Source organism: Hemiscyllium ocellatum, chromosome X, assembly GCF_020745735.1.
Source record: "Hemiscyllium ocellatum isolate sHemOce1 chromosome X, sHemOce1.pat.X.cur, whole genome shotgun sequence".
Classification (NCBI taxonomy): domain Eukaryota; kingdom Metazoa; phylum Chordata; class Chondrichthyes; order Orectolobiformes; family Hemiscylliidae; genus Hemiscyllium; species Hemiscyllium ocellatum.
Window position 1 is genome coordinate 16385268 of NC_083453.1, and position 25376 is coordinate 16410643.

The 25376-nt window shown below is 40.4% G+C and overlaps 1 protein-coding gene across 1 annotated transcript in view; it reads right to left on the minus strand.

Annotated features, from left to right (window-relative positions):
* Positions 1-219: 219 nt before the first annotated feature.
* Positions 220-25376, minus strand: part of LOC132805711 (sonic hedgehog protein-like) — a 104702-nt gene continuing 79545 nt past the window's right edge. Inside the window, exon 3 of the mRNA XM_060820919.1 lies at positions 220-1214. Within this exon, the coding sequence (XP_060676902.1) occupies positions 544-1214 (671 nt within the window). The 3' untranslated portion in view covers positions 220-543. The remainder of the gene's footprint in view (positions 1215-25376) is intronic.

Sequence of the window (25376 nt, forward strand, 5' to 3'; positions counted from 1 at the left end):
AAGTGAGAGCAATACCACTTGACCCAACTCATGTTAAAGTGGCTGGAGAGATACAAATTTCAAAGGGATCAGACAGACATTAGTTCCATAAAAACAAAGAAAATTAAATTAACAAAACATTATTCCATACTTTCATCATTACTATTAGAAATACTGCAACATAATTCTATTAATATTGACTTTATCCCAAAAAATTATATTACAATTCAGAAATATAAAAATAAACTTTATAATAATTCCCCAAACTGACTTGTTTTTGACCATGATTACGTTAACCACGCAACATATTTAAAGTATATACATTCAGTGGGACAATTAAAAGTTATATATGTGACGTAGAAAAATATATTCTGAATGTATATTTACTGACACACAAAATAAATTCTATCCCTGGGAGTGGAGTTCCCTTGTACAGAATTAGAAGTCCACAATGCTGCTTAAAGCAGAAGACCATGCAGGTACTTATGCAGGTAGACCTGGTGCATCTCAGATACACAGAGGTTGCATCTTCATCAGGCAATGTTGGCCTGCTCCTGCAACTCTTCATAAAGAGTGAAACATTTCCCTGTCTAGAACCTTTTCACCTAAACTGTAGAGAAACCTGGAGTACCAATGGATGCCACTCTCCTGTGTGGCATTGTCATACCGAGGATGGAGAACTGGTAACAAAGAAGTCAATGAGTGAAAGAGTCTGAGAGGTGCAAATGCCAGGTGTGCCCAGTGGTGCTTCTCTATCATTGCATAACAAGATGCCAGTACATTATTCACTAACAGTGTGCCATGAGATGTCAGTGGTGCATAGGCACCAGTGTCCTCTTCCACATAGATAGCTTTAATCCTAGATGAACGCAACTGGCCTGAGGCAATCTCTCTCACAAGGACGAACTGACCCGTACGTACTTGACTAGCAAATGTCGGTCTAAAGTTCTCCATTCTGTCAGTATTATTATCAGAAACAAAGATGAGGTGTGCTGCTGTGAGTTCCAGCCGCTGTCTGGGATCTTCAGTCTCCAGCACAGTAAAAGAGATTCTCAGTTCTTCTTCTTTGTCAAGAAAGAGAAGGACTTGACTGGGGACCACCTGGCCAAGTGCATTCACTGTTAAGACCCAGTCCCCAGGATTCAGCTCTGACACAGCTCGGGTTTGTCCATTTTCCAGTGTTACCATGGCTTTAGAAGGGAAACAGCCACCTGTTTTAGTGGCCAATGAATTATCTGAAAGATAAAAAGAATAGGGATTAAACATCCTGAACTTACTTACCAAATAAAGTTCTCCAGCTCTGTGACAATGAAATTAAAATAATTAAAAGAATCTTTAAATGAAACGGGATATATTGGCTCAGTACCCTAGGGCTCTGCAGTGGGGAAAGTAATTATCTAGAATTCCCCATTCCTGATCGCTTTTCAGTGGCCCTTTTGAAAAGTGCTTGTGTGTGGATTTGGTGAGGCTATGCTGCCCATCAAGGTGAAATAACTGGAGAAATACTCACTGGATTGGACTTGTACATCAAGACCACCTACTTAAGAGATGTACTTAAGGGTTACCAAGATGAGATGGTACCTTCAGCAAAGAAAAGGGATAGAAAATGACAGAATAAAGCAATATACTTAATGAAAAGAAGGTTACCTAAGTAAATAAACCTAATGAAAAGAAGACGTAGTATCCTCATGTCACCAAAACCATAGAACGGAAAACATGATTTCTCACTCAGCATGGTCATAACATTCCACCAGCAGCACAATACATGTTAAAGCTGTAAATATCTTCATCACAAACTGAAGAAGCCCATTGAATACTCCTGAGAGATGAAATCAATTTGTGGGAAGCGGGTTATTTACTGAACAGGAACCAACTTGACTAGGTCACTATGGATTAGGTCATTAATATCAAAATTGGACACAGGAGGGTCTTTTCCTGCTGTTTTGTCATTGATTTGTTGAGAACTTAGAGGTGGCAATCAACCTTCTGCCTTTAAGGCTGCACTGCACTTAGGAAATACAGTTAAAATCCATCAACTGGAATGTGCTGGAGGAGAAAAAAAACAAAATCCTATTTATCCAATCATACGCATCTGAAGGAACATTTTCATCAGGAATCTTGGCAGCAGCATGAAGGGAAACTGCAATTCAAATATTTTGATATGGACTTGTTAAAAGGTGATAATATGCCCTTGGAGGGAAAAGATCTCATTCAAGAGGTAGGATTAATATCAATAGCCTGTAATTTCCTTTTTAGAAAATATCTTATGGTTTTCTGCAGTTTTGTCTTATGATATCAATGGTCAGACAAGAGAAAAATCGGCATCTAAAAAATTTAAAGACATAAAAAACTTTCTCACTAATTTTCACCTGCTCTCCTTGTGGTTCCAGAGCTGGCAAGTATGCAGCAACTCACCCAAAGAGCCAATTTCCCTACCGACAGTTCAGAGGGGAAATGCTGTGTTACAATTCGCTAAGAGCACAGAGGAATAATTGACCTGGTCAATACCACACTTGACAGTAGACTTACCTATGGAACCATACAAACAGGAAGCAGTTTTTACATTGATGTTGGGGTGATTGATTTGCGGGGGCAGGGAGTGTAATACTATAAACTAGACCCCAAAACTTTGAAGGAGTTGAATTAGTATACATAGATCAACTGAGAAAACTGCAGGAACACCTGCATGAATTTCCTCCTGCATGCATCATTATTATCCACTGCTTGAAATGGTTAGGGTCAATACCTCCTCTGAAGCAGTTTCAGCAACAATCTCAGTAGCATTTGAAAACTAAAAAGTGTTGAAATAAACACCACAGCACTGAAAGTAAAACAGCTAAATGTATATTTTTTACAACTTGAGAGAGTCAGTGTGGTTGTCATACAGTTGTCATAACGTCAAGATTGCACAAGTTAATGATTGTAAATTATGTGGATTATGAATTTTTGAGATCCTGAGCCAAACTTATTGGCAAATAATTTTGTAATTGCCTGAAGCTAAAAGTGAGTGAAAAAAAACCCTCCTTTAACTTATCTGAGAAACATCAAAAACATCCCAATTTACAAACTATAATAATAATGTTGCAGTTAGATGAGCCACTGCACAGTGTGGTACAAAACTGGAAGGCTGGGGATAGGATTAGCTAGCTTCTATGAATGAATAGGCTTACATTATATTTTACCTTCCTACCCCATCCAGTCCCACATGTTTGGTGTTAAAATGATCCTGGTCTGTCCAGCATCCCCAACTGACCCATGGAGCCAGGAGAAGCCAGGCTTGATGCACAGTGAATCCATGAATCTCAGGCAAGGCAGCAGTAGGAGTGATTTAATTTCCCTCTATCAGGGTTCCTGCTCCCAATTGCAAACCAGTAACAATGCTTTAAATATGTGTGCATGGACAGCAGGTGAGGACAGGATTGGGCTCAGCTTTGGTGTTTTCCAGGTTGAATTAGCTTTCATATGACTATTAATGGCTAATGCCAGATATTATAGGACCAGAAGGCTGCTCTTTTATTAGAGAGAGATGACTAGTGGTGAGTTTAACCTGAGGGTCACCATGCCTCAGGCAAAGGGAAAGGTTGAGAAGGAAGGTCCTTCATGGTCACCTCAATTGGTGTAGGAATTGAACCCAGGCTACTCGTATCACTCTGCATTGCAAATCTGTTGCCCAGCTAACTGAGTTAAGCAACCAACTCCCTTCCTCTCCCCTCCCTCAGTATAATCATTCAACTGTACTTACCATCATAATTATGCAAAAACATGTGGAGAACATGTATTTTTATTACAGGCATATAAAAATGCAATTCCCAATGAAAACCACACAGTCCAAGTAATAAATCATCATCACAAGACATTAAAACATAAACAGTTACAGTGATTCTAAAGTACTGCAGAACTGAAATCAAATCAAAGTGCTGAAGAAACTCAGCAGGCCTGGCAACATCTATGGAGAAAGTAACACAGAGCTGAATTTTACTAGAAATTGATTAAGTGGAGGGTTTCTTTCTGTGAGCCCTAGTGAGTTTTCTTATGCTATCTTCCCAAACTCACTGCATTACCTGTGTACCACGTCCCTATGCCACCCTACCCCCATTGTATTCTCCCACTCGACACAGGCCGCTGCTGGGATCTCCCTGGATTTCTGCCATCTGCACCACCTTTAAAACCAAGTCAGCTGCCCTTCATAGTTCCTGTCAGTTGCCTCAGAGGGTATTTGTCACTCTACTGACAGGGACCTGGAGGTCCTGGTGGATTGGGAGGGGTGGGGGGAGAATGTGCAGTCATTGCCCATGGAGTGTGCCCTGAGATGTTGGTGACTGACAAGGTCCAGACAAACAAGCAGTGCTTTGGAGTCACAAGGTTACTGATCTGACTTTCATGTTGGGAATTGTCTCCATCTACTTTTTATCCTGAAGGTGGGAGAATGGGAATATCAGTGAGGTCAGGTGATGTCACTTGAAATGTTAATATATGCTGATCCATGTAAATCAGCCTCTCGCTTCTCACTAATGAGAATCTCATCTCACTGTTCAACACTCCTTTGGAAAATGCGACTTTTAGCTCTTGCATTGGGAATTTCCTTGCTACTCAAATCATGCAAATTTTCTCATTACACCCACATTGTTCAGTGGCTGGGAAAATTCAGCCCAGAATTAACATTTCACGCCCAATATATCTCTGGAGCTATACTCAAAATGTCGACTCTATTTCTCTCTCTACGGATGTTGCCAGACCTGCTGAGTTTCTCCAGCGCTTTCTGTGTTTATTCAAATATTTGCTTAAATAATAACTATGATTAAATTTTTTTTAGATTTCTTTAGATCTTGCCTCGTGACTTAAAGTACCAATTAAAATAACTGTTGCTAACCTTAAAAAATGGTGAATTGTTTATGACAGTTTCCGAAATTAAAACGTACTTGACTTAATATACAGTACCAAGTTTTATCATTAGATCATGACAGAATTATTGAAAATATTCAAATTGTGAAATAACGAGGGGTGGATGGACTATCCAATGTGTTACTGAACCATTCAGATCAAATTCACTCTGGCTCTGATGTACTGAATTTGTAGATATAAGCTTAGGCAGTAACTAAGGCACAATAATTGCCCCACCCCACCCACCCTCCCCAGCATGGCTTACCGAGAAAGGAGTAAAACAACGGAGTTCCCAAATCACTATCCTGTTAGTCTTGCTGAAAGAACTTTATTTGTGAGAATTCGCCTCTTTTGGAAGGAATCAGAGCTTGCAGTTGTCTGTTCTTTCCCCAGCAAAAGTCTCTGTCCCAAGAAGCATTTTTATCTGTCCTTTATAACAAAGATCCTAATACTAATTTCTTAAACAAGTCCATCTCCTATCAAAAGAACTACAATCATGTCAAAAGTTTGTAGATAATAACATGAAAAGCTTTGTTTAAAAAAAAGGAATGCCAACAGAAATGTTCACCCTTTTACCCCTAAAATATAAACAATGCCTGGAAACGTGTAATACTATTAAATTTTTGACAACTGTATGAACTGCTTGAGGTTCACTTTTTGGATCAGGATGTCAGCTTTGTAACCTTCTGAGCTGTTATTTATGTCCTATATAACTTCTCCTATCTTTTGCTGATAAACAATATTGTTTCAGATCAAACCTGATGCAGTCCTAGAACAGATCCTTTGTGCAAATCTGTCCTTATCTCCAATCTTTCTAAGTGACCCAACCCCAGAGCATCGTAAGAACTTTGGTCCCTATATATTATCTTCAAAGCTGGTTTTTGGATTGCTGCCAATTGACTGGATGACCCAGATGTTAGGCTAAAACGTGAAACCTGGCAAGCTCATGCCACACAAAGTCTGATCAGCCTTCTGTAAAAGAATAAATCATCAGAACTAAGAGCGGTTCTTTTAAGGTACTCAAAATAATACAATCTCTTCCAACCCTTTCCTTATATGTATGATCTACGAGGATATTCAATTTCAGGTCATTGATACTGCAATATCAAATATTAATAGCAGGGCAGGTTGTTCTCAGTCAGCACCTACTGCATTGAAACAAAAACGGAGGTTGCCAATTGTTGATTCTCACTTGAAAAATGTAGTGACATCCTAAACTCCCAGTGCAATTTGACATGACAATGCCAATGACAAGGAACAAAGCAGAATATGTCCACCCCGAGAACACATATAGGGAAGCAATTTCAACACTAATCTTATTTTTGTTTAACTCTGTAGGTTTGTGCCATTGTTTGACCTTCACAGACATAAATGTCTTGCAATTGCTGGACATTGATTGTTGAATATAGAAATTTCCCACAATCAACAAAAAGGTAAGAACTTGGTAAATGTGGACCAATGAAATGACAAATCCTTTTAATCATTCCACAAACATTATGGTCAGCTGCTCTTGCATTATTTTACCATAGAAACCTACAGAGAATAGAAATTACACAGTTCTCATTTCCAATCATGTTGATTTGAATAAAGTACTTCGTTTTGCAGTTAGTATTCAACCATTTGCTTTTCTTCCAATTCCTTGTTGTTTTCCTCCGTCCTCACCTGAGGCCCACACCTTTGCTGGACAGCTGCATTAATGCTTGCAGCCTTTCAGTACCTCATCCATGCTTTTCTTCATGTGAGTCTGAAGTTGTAGGTGCTGTGGTGGATAGTGCAAACATGTTAATCTGTCCTTAACTTGTAGCTGCGCACACATACTTGCTAGCCTGGGGTTCCCTATTGCTATCCTTAGGCTTTGAGCCCAAATGTTATGTTCCCATCACTACTATTGCTAACTGAGGATAAATGACAAATTAAAGCTGGGACCAGCTTGATGTGTACTATTCAGTATTAGTTAACTAGTTGCCCACCCAGCCCTCAGAGTAATTGCAAATATTCAGATATTTGGATGGAGGGTCACCATCATTTAATGACTAACGCAAAAATTGACCACTCAATTGCTGAACAAATATGAAACTGTCAACTTTAGTTGTACCTGCTTGCTGGTGTAGTACTGGTACCCACATTTTGTGCCTTTTAACGTGTTAAATGGAAAATAACAATAACCAGCAATTGTATCAACTCAATGATCAAATATAAGTACAGTAATATATTAAAAACACTGGAAACATTTGTATTCAATAATTGGACTTAGCCTTCACTGAATTATTGCCCATCTCTAATTGCCATGGAGAAGATTATAATGAGAAGGTTATTTTGAATGAGTGCATTCTATGTTGCTGGGTATAGATGGCAGACAGTCTTTGGGAAGTCGGAAAGAGAGGTACTCACTCAGAATTCCCAGTCTCTGACCTGCTGTTGTCACCATAATATTTACAGCGCTGGACCAGTTGAGTTTTTTGTCAGTGGTAACTCCAGGACTTTGAAAGTGGGAAATACAGCAGTGGTGATGCCACTGAATGTCAAAGGGAGACGGTTCAATTCTCTCCTTGGAAATGGTCATTGCCTGACACTTGCAGCACATCAGCACAGGCCTGAATATTGTCCAAGACTTGCTGCATTTGAACATGGGCTGCTTCAGTATCTGACGAGTTGTGACTGGTGCTGAACATTGTGCAGTAAACATCCCCACTTCTGACCCAAGATGGAGAGAAGGCCATTGATGAAGCAGCTGAAGATGGTTGAGTCTAGGACACCACCTTACGGGCCTTTAGAAGAGATGTTCTGTGGCTAAAATTATTGACCTTCAACAACCATGACTATCTTCCTATTTGCTAGGTATGACTTCCACCAGCAGAGAACCCTAACTAAGCATCAGTGAGCAGGCTATTCTTTTGTAAATACTGCTTGAAAGCACTGTTAATGTCAACTTCCATCACTTTGCTGATGCTTGAGAGTAGACTAATGGGTTGTTAATTGACTAGGTTGGATCTGTCCTGCTTTGTGCATGTATGACTTAGATGGGCATCAAGTGCTGACATGTGCTGTAGATGTATTGAAACAGCTTGGCGAGGGGTGTGGCTAATTCTGCAACACAAACCTTTAATACTGTTGTCAGGATCCATTGTTTTGCAGTGCCCAGTGTCTACAGCTATTTCTTGCTATTACATAGAGTGAATCAACTTGGCTGAAGGCTGGCATCTGTGATGCTGGGGCACTCAAGAGGAGGCCAAGATAGATCATCCATTTGGCTCTTCTGGCTGAAGATTGCTGTGAATGCTTCAGCCACACCTTTTGCACTGGGCTCCCCCTAATTGAGGATGGGAATATTTGTCTCCTCCTGTTAAGTTGTTCAATCATTTCCAATTATTCAAAATAGTACAGTACTAAGCCAGTTTATATCAACACTGGACTTTGGAAAACTACCTCCGGAATGTTAAGCAATTCAGTATTATTCAACCTCATGGCGATTGTGGAATTTTTATACTTTGATTTTTATGTTTCTATTAGGTGTTCAAAGATACAATTCTAGATTTTGCTATTCCAAACATGAGATGTGTGGAGAGCCATGTAGCATTAGGTACTGGTGTGAACAAGGTGACATAACATGACTAACTTGAGGTGGAAAGTTCAGCAAGTGGACTGAATTGTGACTTTTCGGAGTCTGCATCAATCGCAGTAGACTAACAGACCTAGTGGCAAGACCTAGTGGCCAGTTTTTTTTAAAAAAAGTAATGTTTGTGAACTGCTTGTGGCTAACAATGGCACCATTTCTGGCAGCTCCTGTGCAAGAGAGGTTAAAGCCCATTTTCACAGAATCATTATGGTGCAGAAGGAAGCCATCTGCACTGGCTGACTGCGTGAGTATTATGACTTTCCGCCATTCTTCTGCCTTTTTGCCTCAAACTTGCATATTATTTTTATTTCAATAATCATCTAATATCCTCTTGAATGCTGCAATCGAATCTGCTTCCACCACACTTCTGGACAGTGCAGTCCAAACCCTCACCACCAGATGGAAGAAAAAGTTTTTTTTCTTTCACAATGCATTTGCTTCCTTTCAAAATTACTTTAAATCTGTGCTGTCTCATTCTTGATCTTTGTACCAGCGGGGACAGTTTCTTTCTTTCCTTTCTGTCCAGATCCCTCATGATTTTCAAAACTTCTATCAAGTCTCCTTTTAGCCTTCTGCTCTCTCAAGACAATAATCCTAGTTTCTCCAATCCATCTTTAGAACTGAAGTGTCACATCCCTGGAACTGTTTGTATGAATCTGCTCTGCACTCTCTAACACATTCACATCCTTCCTGAAGTGTGGCACCCAGAACTGTACACAGTAATCCAGCTGAAGATTATTCAATGTCCTAAACAAGTTCAGCACAACCTATTTAGCTGTTGTATGCTATGCCCCTAATAATAAAACCGGAATACTGTTGAGTTTTCTTAACTGTTCTCTCTACCTATCCTGCCACCTTTAGTGACACCATGTTTGACTACCCTTGCCTTGTAAATAACTAAATAACTTAAAAAAACTAGGGGTTCAACAGCTTACACTAATCACTTCCCCAAACATAAGTCAGCTGGGTCGGACGGGAGGTCGCATGGAAATGACAAGTTATTGTAAACTATTTACAGAGAAATATCCTCTCAACTGGGGCATAGTTATTGGCAGAGAGTCAGGAGTGGTTAAACATAAAAGAGTGGGCACAACAGAAAATACAATTAAAAAATTTACTGAATAAACAATACAAACCGCTTAAGATTCACTTTCATGGTCACAATGTTGTTTAAGCTGTCCAATTAGATTACAACCTTGTAATCACTCCCTGTAGACCGTTATTATATTACAGCACATGTCTGAAAGGAAGATTAGACTTCAGACAAAATAGAACTGGAACATCTGGCAAAGACTGAATATTAAACACTTATGCTTTTTACAGAGGAACAGTGTGAGCAAAACATTGGTGTCAAGCAGGAGTTTAAAGAAAGGAGTTACAGTCGTCAACTAAGGATGTGGTCAAACAAGCAGGTTTTTGAAGGTGCAGAGTTCCTCAGCAAGATGTAGAAGCTTATGAAAAGAATGCCACATTCTTCTCACTGATGTCAGTAAACTGAGCACAAATCATGATCAAGCCTATAACCTCTCTAGTTTGTACTAACATTTACTGTACCACCAGCAGATTCATCAACAAAGGTTGGGAGAACCCAAGGACGAGAACATTGAAATATGGGATGAGACATCAGTTAGAAGACAACAAGGGCCCTTCAGTTTAATCTGATATTAATTAACTATCATTTTTGTTATAGTCTCCCTTGCTAGCCTACATTTGGTTGCTTGACGATGGTCCTTTCATTATGTCACTTTTGGTTATTTCATTTTTAAAAATTTCATCCAGTTTTGGCAAGAGAACAAGCAGATATACACCAGAGTGATGGTAGGTTACTACACAGGTTCCTGAAATGCCTCATTCTTTTTTGTAGTGACTGGATATGCAAAGTCTGGACTAGTCTCTATTTAGTTTTGAGGGTGGAGGAGGAGAACCACCGATGTTTCTACTTTCAGGTGCTAGAGGCGAAATGAAGGAGGGTTTCGACTGTGATTCTCAAATAGCCTGCCAACATCTACACATGAATAATGACTACTTGGGTCAGGTAGTGTTGGGTTTATGTAAACATTTTTAGGAGAGAAGAAAATTGGCAGAGGAAATGAAAAAGCTGTATTGCACATTTGCAATCCTGAAGCTGAGAGAGGTGTAAAATCAGTCAGCACTGCACAGGGCTTGTGCAATTTAGCATGTCTCAGTGAGCCAGTCATGTCTCTACAATCTGAACTGTTTAATAACCCCAGTGGGCTCCAGCAGGAGACTAATTAAACATTGACAGTATTTATCTGCTGACTGCTGGCCAAAGCCTCAGGAAGGTAATAATATTCAAAGGACTAAAACCTTCAGCAACCTTTGCAATGAATCCTATTTTATTCCCATAGGATCTTGCACCTGTCCTAACAACCAACCTGCTCAACATTAAAACATTCTCTGGGATACGGGGATAAATAAAATATGTTCAAAGCAAATAGAGCACGGATGACAGAAATATTTGTTAAGAACAGTGAAGAAACTTTCAGTCTTTATGGAGCAACAGTATTATAGATCTTAAAATGTAAAATCATTTTTCTTCAGAGTTCATGAACACACCAACAAAATCAGTACTGCAGCAGGGATCCCACTGGCACTAACAGAAGGGACTGGTTGATATCCATTTTAGAGAGATAGGTGCCCATATTAAAATGAATCACCAAATGGCCTAGTGAACTAGGCTGGCATGCCTGAGCTCTCAGTGTGATCTCTGCACCCGAACAAGCTCTTGGATTTGGGTTTCCTCCAGGTACTCAGGTTTCCTCCCACAGTCAAAAGATGTGCAGGTCAGGTCAGGTCAGGTGGATTGGCCATACTAAATTGTACATAGTGTTAGGTGCATTAGTCAGAGGGAAATGGGTCTGGGTGGGTTGCTGTTCGGAGGACCAGTATGGACTTGTTGGGCCAAAGGGCTTGTTTCCACACTGTAGGGAATCTAATCTAATCACAATTCAATACCAGCCCTCCCACCAACACTATTAATGTAAAGTCAGAGGTTTGTATACCCTCTTACACGTTCTCAACATATCTTAAAGTGCTTCACAACTAAGGAACTATTTTTGAGCCCACAGCATTCCAATTCAGAGGGATGAGTGCTTCCTCCTTGTTGAGCTGACTCTTAATACGGGACAAGAAAATCATGTTATTCCTGAGGCTAAACTAGAAAATATCAAACTTGTGTGTAAGCTTGCTATTTAGGCTTATGCAGACTTTTTGACAATGGTGAACACCACAATCAAGCAGGATGCTTTACTCAACCAATTTTCAGACTTCATCTATCCAGTGCCTCTTGTTGGAAAGTGAATCGATTGTAGAAATGCTGGCTATGCCAATCTCTAACCTGCCAAGGGACACATGGCAGTTGAAACACCCTGCCACTATTCCACTGGAGATCAGGGGCTGGATTTCCTCACCAGTGATAGGAAACAGGGGTCAGAACTCTGCTGGGTAGAATACCTGCCCAATTGGAAATCACTATTTGGGAAAAAGAGGAAATGCCCCTTTAATTGGCACGGGCAATGTCTTTTTAAGGGCAGCCAGCAGGCTTTTTAAACTATAGGGTCTATCAATGTTTTCCAGCTTGGGAGGAGCAGCTGACTACAATAGGTAGTTACTAACAGAGAGTGTTTTAACATGGAGGCATCCTCTTGCCAACATTTTTTTAAGAAGTTAAATAACAGAAACAGAAGCCAGGGCACCAGTGTGGGAATGGGTGGAGAAGTAGAGTACTTTTAGACCTGCCTAGTGCGCTAGCCCAAGGCAAATAAAATAATTTTTTCACCCTCTCCACTGTCAGTTCAGGAACCTGGAAGCCAACAGGATACCCCAGTCAACCTCCCTTAAGCATACTTAATAAGGCTCTTTAATGAACTGAATTTGCTACCCATTATTGTGGGAACACGTAACCCTATTAGCTCAGAACCGCCTTTGCCAAATTATCTGCAACCAAGAAATTAGCATACCACCTTATACTGGTAATTTTGGCTCTATCCACCTCTATTCTCCCTGTCCCCCTCTACAGGGCCTGAAAATTCAGAGGAGGAATCAAAATGAGAACGTTTCAAAATGCATTGCACAATACCACAGCAGTACAGCTTTTTTCACCTTCCACAAGTGCAAAAAGAACAAATTGAAGATACACACAAAACCAAAAATGGCTATTTAAAGTCTTAACATTTCTCTGTCTCAAGAGAAAAATAATCATGAAAGTTCCCTTTCCAGGTGAAAAGGATTGTGGTTTTCTATTGAGTTTAGAGGTAACATTAAATTAGATTAAGTGAGGCTCCAGGGGTAGAAATTCCTCTGCTTTGATTAATAATGGTTAAAAGTCGCATACAAATTCAAATGAACACAGGAACCAGTTCGTTAAAGTTGGAACATGGGATTTCTGCCTACGAACTTCCACAAATATACTGTGAAATCTTTGAAGGAAGACAAAAACTTCAGGTTGAGCAAATGCAAAATGCGTGGTTGGGGAAATTTGACAATGAGGCTGCTTCTAAAAAGTGTGGCAATGTAGGATTATTAGCATCAGTGTCTGTTTTAGGTTACACTATTATGAAAGCAAAATACTGTGCATGCTGAAAATTTGAAATAAAAACAGCAAGGCTGTAAATTATCAAGTTCTGACAGTACCTGTGGAGAGAGGGGCAGAGTTCATTGTGGATTTGGATTTTCCAATTAGGATGTGGCTGGAATATGGCCAAGAGATATGGAAGCAGCTTCCTGGAAATCTAGTGTTCCATCCAGCTGTGAAGCCTGCCTGCCCACCTCCCAATATAGCCATTGGGCTATCCAGTAGAGGGTTCTGCTCCTCCATAATATGGCCTGGTGGCTATGGCCTTTGATTTTAAAATAATGTAAAAGTTTTTCAGAGCTTCCATCTTAAGGTGCTGTTTGTATCTCCTATATGTTGGGAGACTGCCAAATACATCAAGATTGCCTTTCAGTTACTTCTGGGATAGGGTTGAAACCTTTCTTTTTGGATGCTCCATGGCCATTGGAGACTGTGCCTGCAGATCCCACACCACTGCTGTAGAGTTTTTCACCATTCCCGACAATCATCAAGATCTGCCTGCCTCTGTGTCCCTGCAGACAATGTAGAGATTGCATCAGTGACACTGCAGAATTCCAGTTGAGCCAGCAGCTTGGAGAGACAGGCCACCATCTTTAATTTGGATGGCAAATTACTGGATATCCCTCTACTGGATAGCCCAATGGCTATATTGGGAGGTGGGCAGGCAGGCTTCACAGCTGGATGGAACACTAGATTTCCAGGAAGCTGCTTCCATATCTCTTGGCCATATTCCAGCTTCTTGTTTGACAGTCACCAGAAAAATCCACTCTGCTGTCCCACCACTGACCAACGTGAATGAGCTTGGGACACATATTTGGTCCTAGCAGTGAAACCGATGAGGTGCTGATAAAATTCTTGCTGTCATTCTGTTTTTCTCTCCACAGATACTGCCAGACCAATTTCAATATTTCCAGCATTCTCTATTCTTATTTTAGGCTATGCTATGTTGACATCACACATTTTCCAACAAATAATCTGACCCAAAAATAACCTGCTTCAAAGAGAGACAGTGATGACACCTAGGCTTGTTCTATGCCAACAGAAGTCGGAAAAGCAAATGACAATCTTTCAGTTTTAGTTTTGATGTGTTATTGTACTATTTTGGTTGTAATCAGCTAGGATGCTACTGCTTCTAAAATTAGAAATGGGAGGAGGAGGATGGAATTGGCAATTTACACCTTCCTTGCTTGGAAGGTTAATGAATGAAATGTCAACTTTCCCCTCAAGAAGGACACTTGACTAAAATATCCTCTTGGAGACAGGATGAAGTCATGAGAGGAGTCTCACTGAATGACCAAGTTATGGTTAGACAATCATCACACAAAGACAAACAGATTGGTTATTTGCCAGAGTCAGAGTTTGAACAAAAGTAACAAGGGATGTCAAGTAAGCTTTTATTAGTTACAACAGTACTGCTGAGTTGCACATTCTAGGATCTATTATCAGCATTTCTCCCTTACTCTGTAACACCAATTAATGAATAGGACCATACACTAATTCTAAAATAATAAAGAACTGCGGATGCTGGAGACCTGAAACAAAAACAGAAACTGTTGGAGAAACTCAACAGGTCTGGCAGAATTTTTGGGAAGAAAGTAGAGTTTTGAGTCCAGTGATTCTTCCTCAGATGGTTGTGCTGACCTGCTGAGTTTCTCCAACAATTTCTGCTTTGTTGCTAATTGTAAAGTCAGGACTTATTTCCTGCGAGGAATGAAACACTACCATGTTTGTGCCCAACTGGTCATGTTAACAATTCATTGATACATTTATTTGAAATTTAGAATATGCAATTTTGATCTTACTAAAATGACTCAGTGCAGCAAGTTGAAATAAATGGAAATATATAGATTTAATTTTCTTACTTGAACTCAGACCAGACAACCTCCATTCTTTAATTAATTTTCAACAGCTTGGGATAGATTTTTAACTTGCCTTCTGTACAGAGAACTGACATTGTGGATCAGCTAGTCATTATGAAAAATGTCAAACTGATTTCAATGGAAATGATAAAAAGACAATTTCTATGATGAGTGGCTGAATGTCAACTAGACACTTGGGTGGCAAGTTGAAAATCCACTCCTTTATAAATTCCAAATTCCATTCCCCATTATACTTTCGTAAAGAAACAAGTGCTGTATTCAGACATAGAGGAGAGGATGATCTTTTGTGATTTTATTAGCTACTACTGTGCTTAAAAATGAATAAAGAACTGAAGGGTATCGATTGCGGCTCCCAAGCCACCGTCAATGTACCACCTGCCAAGAGTTATTTTAGAGTAGCTAAAGTGAATTTGCATCGGATTTCCCCTCCCCTGCAGTGAGACCCACAACCTCCAATTGTTAATTCAACATGTGAGAAATTACATGCTTGAACAATACATGCTACTTCATCAGATTGTACACCTGTGTCCTTTCTAAACGAGACCAAACACGGAGAATTATGATAAACTTCACTAACATTTGCATTTTCTTTGATTTTCTTTTAAACATACAGCTCATGCTAATAATAGTAGAGAATGCTGATAGTATTAGAGAAAATTAGCTGAACTGAATCTAGTAGCACAGTGATGAATGAGCAGACATTATTGAATCTCCGAGTTAAGGATTTTTTGTGTATTCATGCTAATTCCAAACCATAACAATGGTTTGCTCAGAACTGGCTTGGAGAATTACTAAGAATAGAGTGTTATATAGAAAAAGAACATATTCCAAACAGAATTTTCTGTAAATATTTCAGTTTTAAAATGATCTTGTGGATGGCAGGACTTTTATTTTGCAGTGCTGTGAAGCATTCATTGCCATAACCTAGTTAGCAGCTTCAGTTCACTAGAACTGATATGTTTTACAGCCAGAAAGAAGACAGACTGACTAATGTTTGAATCTAGTCAATATTGACAAGAGACCTAGGGGCCAAATTCAGAGAACTAGGGAAAGGCACATCAGGCAGGGATTTAAAATGTGAACACCTTCATCCAGAAGGCAATATGGAATGCATATCAATTATGCAAATATTTGAAAATTATATTAATTAGGTCAATTTGAGAGGAGACACTGTCCAGGTAAAAAGATTAACTTTATCAAACTTGGAGGCTAATGGGAATAATTTAATAGTGAATGTTACTTAAATTTTGCAGAAAGATTGAATTGATTCAAAGTATAAATGTCCATTGCATAGGTGCATTGTATAAAACTGTTCAATGCAGACATTTCATTCATGATATAGGGAAGAACTACCTCATGGCTATGTGAATAACTGCACCATGGAACTAAGATTTTCTCATGTGCACTTCCCTATAACTATGTTTCACCAACCAAAGCCTCATTGACAGAGATGCCATCCAATAAAAGGCCGCATGGCCAAGGTACCACAGGACTACTAACACCTGTGGTTTTCTTCCACAAGATGATTTATCTTCTTTGGAATAGAAAAATAAGCAAAGGAGGGAGAAAACACAATGTATTATATTTTACAATTGGAAAACATGCTGGGTGATTTAGGGTAAATTATTTGTTCCTCTGTTGGAATCCAGTGCCGTTGTTGGTTTATTTCTTGTACCAGTCTACATGTATCATCTTTTGTATGTAGGTTTGTTTGCTGTACTGAAAGGTTCATTTCTAGACGTTTCGTTACCTTACTAGGTAACATTTTCAGTGGGCCTCACGCGAAGCAAGGCTGAAAATTCATGCCTTCTATTTATATGTTTGGGTTTCTTTGGGTTGGTGATGTCCTTTCCGGTGGCGATGTTATTTCCTGTGGTGAAGTCACTTGCTGTTCCTTTTCTCAGGGAGTGATAGATGGGGTCCACTTCACATGAGGTCCACTGAAGATGTTACCTAGTAAGGTAACAAAAGGTCTGGAAATGAACCTTTCAGCTCAGCGAGCAAACCTACATCCAAAACCTCAACCTGAGCTACAAATCTTCTCAAAACTCGCTAAGATCTTCTTTTGTGATTTTCACAAAGTACAATTTCTCATTCCATTTATTATTAAGTATGGCAGTTGGCAGGCAATGAGAATGGACTGCCTACTTCAATTTGATTTCTGTTAACTTTAAAAACGTATTCATACAGATGTTAATGAGAAAGTAAAATGTATAACCACAGTTTGAGTAGGTGTTCTTACTTTGTTGGTGTAACAACAGACCTTTAGCAAAAATCCATAAACAAATTCCAATTGATACTCCTCTCTTATTAGCACTGATTAGCTATGAATGGATTCAAAACTTGAACTATAATAACAACGTATGTCAATTTAAAAGTTCAGCTGATAGCTTTGAGAATTGAGTAGAGTTCAGGAAGATTTTTGTTTCAGTAACCTGGTTGAGGAACCAAAGCCCAGGCATTAGACACCAAGAATTAAAAGAAACAGGAGAAAAGGCAAACTAAATCAATGAATAGCAATTATGTGGTGTCAAGTTTTGGTTTGAAAATTGTGGATTCTGGGGGTCAGAGAGAAGAATGAGGAGCTCCACTAGAAATAGTCAATTCTGCTATAACATATGTTTCTTCAACATGAATTGGCTATAATGTGATCGAAGAATTCAGACCATTATTTGTAGAAGGTGAACTTTCCTGACCTATACTAGCTATAATGCAATTCCAGTCCCATTGGTTTAAATGGTGCTGCTATTATGTGATTTTCTTATAACGTGGGATCGCATGGGAACAGAACTCTTGGTCCCTCTGGGTGTGGAAAACGGGTTGGGATTGTTCTCTTGAGGGGAACAGTTCCTCCCTAAGTTTAGTAGTGTATTAACCCCATCCCTCCACTAAATTAGCCCAGAGAGAGGCTTACTGTCCACTAAGGGCAGTGGTCAGTCCCTAAAGGGATCTGAAGCCTTAGCTTGAAAGAAGCAGCAGGCTGCAATGGAAAGGCAAAGGGAGAGGGGACTTTGAAATGGAGGAACCCTGTCTCCAAATTTAAAATCTTAAGTTATAAAATGGATCGTGCAGTTGGACCACCATTGTAGAAGAGGGATTCTTTCCAAAGGGCAGCCTGTGGCTGCTAGGTGGGGATGGGGTGGGGTCTCTGGGCCTGCCTAAAGGGTGGGCCACCAGTCTGGTAGTGGAAACTGCCTCCCTGCAGCTAAATCAGCCCCCACTGTCTGTAGGCCTGAGCCTGATTGGAACAAGCCCTGTCAAGCAGTGCCATGTGCAGCCACTGACTTGTCCAACTAAACAATCAGAAGAATTTGAAGTTCATACTTCATGCAATAAAATATTCAGTTATAGCATGAGTAGAGTCACAGCATTATACAGCACAGAAACAGACCCTTCAGTCCAACTTGTCCATGCCGAGCAGACTTCCGAATCTGACTTCGTCCCATATCCTTCTAAACTCTTCCTATTCATATACCTATCCAGATGCTTTTTAAATGTTGTCATTGTATCAGTCTCCACCACTTCCTCTGGCAGCTCATTCCACACACGCACCACCCTCTCCAAGAAAAAGTTACTCAACAGGTCCTTTTTAAATCTTTCCCCCTCTCACCTTAAACCTATGCCCTAGTTTTGGACTCCCATACCCTTGGCTCTTCGTCCTATCCTTGCCCCGCATGATATTATAAACCTCTATAAGATCACCCCTTAGCCTCCAATGCTGCACGGAAAAAAGCCCCAGCCTGTTCAGCATCTCCCTTTTGCTCAAACTTTACAGACCCAGCAACATTCTTGAAAATCTTTTCTGCTCCCTTTCAGGTTTAACAACATTGTTCCTATGGCAGGGAGTCCAGAATTACACACAGTATTTCCAAAAGTGGTCTCACCAATGTCCCGTACAACCCCAACATGGCATCCCAACTTTAGGTCAAGTTAGAAATATTATAATGGCTCTTTATAAGTATTGCTTTAAAAAGCTGCTCCCAAAATAAACAGTCTTGGCAAAATAGTTATCCATTTATCAAGATATAAGTGCATCAGATATTCAGGTGGACTGCAATTTTAACTGCCTACAATTCCTTCTGACTGAATCTGTACAGAAACACCTGGCTTGTTTTCAAAGCAGCATGCCACCTTAGTCACATTCTAGATTGCTAACAATTTAAAACGTGAATTAATCAGTAAAAATCAGGAGTGACAGTCTTACTATGGTAACTACTTTTCCTTTTAAAGTTGATTCAACAAATAGTTGGTTTCAACCCTCTCCTTCATAAGGCTCAGCGACCTAACAGATCAAGAGGTTTTCCTAGTTATTGTCCCTGAAACGTGACAAAGAACTTGATATCAACCGGAAGACAGGAAATCACTACCCACAATGATGGTGGAAGCAGAGAAGATCAACAATTTCAAAGGACATTGGACAGAGATGAAGAATGTAAACTTGCAAATATAGAGCAGGAAAATGAGACTAACAATTACCTCAAACGGCTAATCAACCTTATTTTGTGGTGTGAAGGTCTCAATGACAATGAGCTTCTGTGTCTCTGTATTTAGTCTGATGATAGTTCAGGGGGTTTAAACAACCAAAGCCAGTGTTTATTATTAGATTCCAGCAAGGGATTGTTTTTTTCTCAGCAAGGGATTGTTGAGTAACAAGTGTGTGCAGATATTGGGCGAAGAAAGAACTGACTTTGTGATTGCATCATTAATTGGATAGGCTACCTATTTAGATGCACTTATACTGCTGTACCTGACACAGAATTTTCTCAGTTGATGAAGAATAAGCTTGTGGTGTCATACCAGAACATCAAGCTAACTGGTGTAAAGCAATCTGTCTGAGTAGTCCTTCTAACATATTGTAATCTTGAAAAGGCAGCTACTCGATGGTGCTACCTGGGAGGTCAGGGAGGAAACCACATTCTCATACACCCAGTGCTCGGTGCTAACCGTAATTTGTTCTAGACTATCTGTGCTGGTTGGGGCAGTAGACTGTGTTGATGTCTAGGTTAGGAGAGGATGATGATAATGTACTCCCACAGTTTATGATTAACTGTGTTGCTCACTAGCTAAATTGGGGGTATTTATGGTATTTGCTGTCCACCCTACTCAGCTGTGTAACAAGTAACTACTGACCATCCTCCTTTGTGAGGCAAGGGGTCGTGAGCAGAGTCTCAAGAGGTTTGAGGGGTGTGTGGGGAGTGGGATGTTACTTGGTTTCAAAATGATGATTCTGAATGTCCAGTAACAGATGTAACATTGACCCTCTCTGACAGACCTGGTCAGCTGAAAACTGAACCAGGCAAATCTAGGGTGCTGTTGATAATGGACATGCTAATCAAGCTCACCGATGGAATCTGGAGAGCTCAAGATCTGAGAATAAAGTCTGAGTATCTTTAGAGTCGAAAAGTGTGGCACTGGAAAAGCACAGCAAGACAGGCAGCATCCAAAGAACAGGAGAAAGGGGCTGAGAGATAAATGGGGGAGGGGGGAGGAATGTGCTGTTGGTGAGGTGATAGGTAGATGCAGGTGGGGAGTGATGGTGATTGGTCGGAGCAGAGGGTGGAGCGGATAAGTGGAAAGGAAGATGAACACCTTTCACTCTGACCTATCACCATCACCCCCTACCTGCATCCACCTATTGCCTTCCAAGTTACCTTCCCCCACCCCCAGCCCCACCCACCCTCCTATCTATCTCTCAGCCACCCCCTATATTCCTGATGAAGGGCTTACACCAAAACCATCAATTCTGCTCCTTGGATGCTGCCTGACCTGCTGTGCTTCTTCAACACCACACTTTTTGACTCCGATTTGCAACATCTGCAGTCCTCACTTTCTCCCGAGTATCTTTAGAGTTTACCTTGGAGAATCTGATAAGTGAATGCTCTAGCTGGTAGTGTAGTCCCTCCTGGACAAGCAGGAGGAATTTATCAGTACTTGGTAATAGAGAACTGCAAACCTTCAGCTATTCAATTCGAACACTTACTTAGTTTTCGCCCTCCAAAACCTTGGCTTTGTCAGCCAGAATGTAGGCTCTGGTGTTATACAAGTGGACAGCATCTCCATGGAGAGGAGGTGTGCAAACTATGATGAAAACAAACAGGTGAAAATCTTCTTTTGTTTACTTTGGGAGCTCAAACTTGAAATCTGGCAGTATGTGCCAGATATGCAATTGATCCAGAAGCAAAACCCAAGTGGTGGTTTCATGGATGAAGTACCACTCATTGGAAAACCAACTCAGACAAACCAGAAAGTCACAGGTTGGGCTTGCAATGTGTTAAGTTAGCTGGCATTTATATTTGGGCTACACTCATTGAATAACCTGTGAATACTTACTAATCCTGATCTGCATGAAGAAATGGCCTTTTGGGTTTGATACTAAAGAACTCTGCCTTCACCAATGGAGATGGAGAGAAAAGTCTTTGAAAGCATCTCTTAATGGTAATGTCCCATATTTTATGCTGTGGAATGATAACGTGAAAGCTAATGCCTGCCAGAAAATACTTGCCTTAGCTATACTGGTAGCAGAGACAGAACAACATTCAAATGGTTCCCAAAAGAGAGAGGGAGGGTCAACAGAATTCTCATGTGCTTCGTTGAGGTCAGGAAGTTAGAGGAGTATTAGCATATGGATGGAAAAACGTTGTCCACTCCCCTCTCAGTCACAATATTTCCTATTCTTTATAACGTCATAAGGGACACACAATAGCTCCAACCTTCTCAGTCCTGGGTGGGCCGTATGCAGTCTCCGACATCAGCTGCCTTATCAGCTGGATTCAAACCGACACATTATTTAAATGCTTTTTAAAATTTCTGATCATTTGCAGTCTGTCCAGATGCAGGTGCACTGATTTTGAAACACCTTGTATTTGCCTAAAAAAATTTTAAATTAGCTGCTTAACTGGGTTGAACCCCAGAATTCTGTGTTTTTAATGCTTGCATATGCTTAATGAAAACAGCAACAGATCTGCCAAAGAAAGCATCCAGGAATTGTCTTGCTATACAGAAGGGAAAGTTACGAATGTTCCTCCTTGTACATTTTCCTGAATTAGTGCGCAAATTCTCTCCTTCTCCCATCAACAAACATCTGAGAGGTTCTTATTTCAATAAGGGAAGCATTAGCTGTGGGAACAAGAGGGCTGTCTTAAACTTCCCACACATTGCACAAACTGCTAATTTAAGAATTTAGACCTTAGAACACAATTCTTGTTGAGGACTTCAATCATGTTAGATTGACAAAAATACATCTTTTTATATTTAATTTATTTTCCCTCAGTGTTTTTTTAACTGAGGTATTTTCTATTTTTTTCTCTCTCTCCCCACTTCCCTCTATGCTAATTCTTTATCAGAAGGACAATCTGGTCTGATCTCTGTCACCAATGTACACAAGCACAAGTCACATTTAATTTCCACCATTCCTTGTCTCTGCAGGAAGTGTTTCATCCTGTTTCATCCACCCCATAGTCTACCATATCAACTGAATACCTGGAGTAGTGTGAAGAATTGAATCTTTATTCAAATGGAGGTGAGCTAACTGCAGTTGTCTCACTCATTTTAGGACAGGGGCAGGAGGGTAAAAGAAGAAAAATATAAAGAAGGCAGAATTCTTATCGGTCTATGCTCTTCTCCACATTGCCTGTTGCCAAACCATTGACATTCTAATCTGCCATCTCAGCTAAGGACAGGATTCAGCCAGATTGCTGAACAGGAGAAAATAGCTTTGAAAAATGCTGTGACAGCTATGGGCAGAGATTTCCAATAATTATTTTGTTGAAAGTACAGCTGTCTTTGCTGGTGTTATTTTCCACTGCTCTTGAGTTTATCTGTGCTGACACTATCTTGGCTGCTCAAACAGGTGTCAACATAACCACTCTGATGCCTATTGTGAGATGATGCGTTGCATTGGACTGAGGGAAGTGCATAACCTTTGGATCTCCATAGACAAATGAGATCCTGGCTTCTACTCTTCCAGACTGCAGTGCTTTAATTACTTCACTTTGAAGTTACTAGAAGCAAAATGAAATATCAGCACAGATCAGGTCAGCAGTTTGACTGGGTACCAGTGTTAGAATCAAACATTTAGGAGACTTTCTCTATCCCTACACTTCACACACAACCCCATTCCATTCCTTCAGTGGAAGATTGGCAGAATTTGTGGAAAGTTGTTGAAAATAAAAACAACCATTTAATTTTTCCTGGTTTCAGTGAAGTTAAAGTAGGAGCTTATGAGAATCTCTGAAAATCCTACCCACTTGTTAGTAAAGCCCAACAATGTTCTTAAGTCTTAACCTCGGGTATCAGATTGTTGGGTTTTGGCTAATTGTTATCTTGATAATGCAATTCAATGCCAGTGTTGAATTATGGACAGTTATGTGCTTAACCACTGCACAGTCGGAATGTCCAACCCTTTACAGCCAGCACAAAGAGACGACATTCATTTGATTGCATCTTGTGTTCTGTTAGTTCTCCCATCCTAAGGAATCTGCAGTGTCCCCTCTCAATTGCTTTCCACGAGCATGAAGCTCAAAAATAATGCTGCGCTGACTCTTTTATGAAAGTTTTATAGAGACTCACTATTATGTCTTGATTTTTGGACTCTACACTTCTTTACATAAAACCCAGTATTCTGTTTGCTTTTATGAATGGCCTTTTCCACTTGGTGCATGTCTTGTCCATTTAATGCCATGTATATCTGAAACTGAACTCCAAAATCCCTCTGCTCTTGACATCAACAACTTTCATTCAGATAGCATCTTGAACTATAGATGCTCACTCAATAGTGATGTGAAAGTGAGAAATCCCAATATTTGATATGAATGAAATGGAATTCTTTTCTTCAACTACATCCAATTCCCCATCCATATCTCAATAAAAAAATACATTCAAAACTACTCTAAGCTGTCTGTATTCATGTCTTTCCTTCATGGGCTAGTTCACAACTTACCATCCTTTGGGAGTAAGTTCTCTGTGACATTCCTTCATATTCTGCTGTTTCCAATAAACTGATCTCCAAAAACAGTCAATAGTCTTAAATTCATGGCCCAATAATGGCTGCCATCAAGCACCTCATCCGTTTGATAATTCTTAATATGAAAATGGAATCTCAAAGCAGAATCCTTTCTGGTCTTTCAACATCCAAAGCCACGCACGTTTTTTTCTGCAGAGAGTACAAGACAATGCCTAAGAATAGAAGGGAGAGAGTAGTGCTGGAAACATACAGCAGGTCAGGCAGCATCCGAGGAGCAGGAGAATCGACATTTCAGGCATAAGCCCCTCATCAGGCCTGATGAAGGGCTTATGCCCGAAATGCCGATTCTCCTGCTCCTCGGATGCTGCCTGACCTGTTGTGTTTTGTCAGCAGCAGACTGTCAACTCTGATCTGCAGCATCTGCAGTCCTCACTTTCTCCTCCATAAGAATAGAAGCCCCAGTTCCTCTTCTCTTTCCTCCACTCCCCCTCCTAATCCTGGGCGGTGGTGAGCATCGCTGCCTTCCAAGCAGTTCGCCGGGGTTTGATTCCCAACCATTGCAAATGTGGATTTTAAATCAGCCGTCATAAGTTTCAAACTCAAACTGAATATGATCATTTATGCTAAGATTTTATGGGCTCTTGCAGTGCAATGGTAGTGGTCGTACCTTTTAACCAGAAGGCCCACTTGCTCCAGAGGTGTATCATCACGTACCCGTGTATGTTGATTAAAAATATCCACAGATCAAACCATGATTTTGTAAATGGCACTGCGGTGCAGTAGATACTGTGTTGGACTTGTGGTCAGAGGAGGTTGAAGGGATTTAAAGTCCCACCAGAGTCCAGCTTTATACTGCATTCCTGGGAGTACTGGATTCGTTTTGGAATTGATTAGCTCAGTTGGTTGGATGGCTGATTTGCGGTGCAGAGTGGGGGCAACAGCGTGGGTTCAGTTGATGTTCTGAAGATCATGAAGGTCCTGCCCTCTCAACCTTGCCTGGGATGTGATGGCCCCCAATTAAACTCACCACTAGTTGTCGGTCTCTAATAAGAGAGCAGTTCTATGGTCCACTAGGACTATGGCAACTTTACATTTAGGGATCTCGTGGTAGTGTTCCTACCTCTGAGCCAGGAGGCCTGGGTTTAAGTCCCACCTGCTTTATAGGAGTATAATAAGACTGCTGAACAAGTTTATTAGAAAATAGCTAATCCAGGGCTCTGAAACAAATTGTAATGTTCCATCACTACTCCAAATGACCTTTCAAGGAAATTGAACTAGGATGCTTACAGGCTGAACGGCCTGGCTACTAATCAGATAAACTCAGTATCCCAGTAGCTGACGGCTCTGACTACAAAGAATTTTATTCTGAAGAAATCACCTCCTCAGATGCCAGTCAGCTTAACTGCCAGCACCATATACCATTCACTGATGAGACATCAAGGTTCTCAGAGCAAACATGCCTCA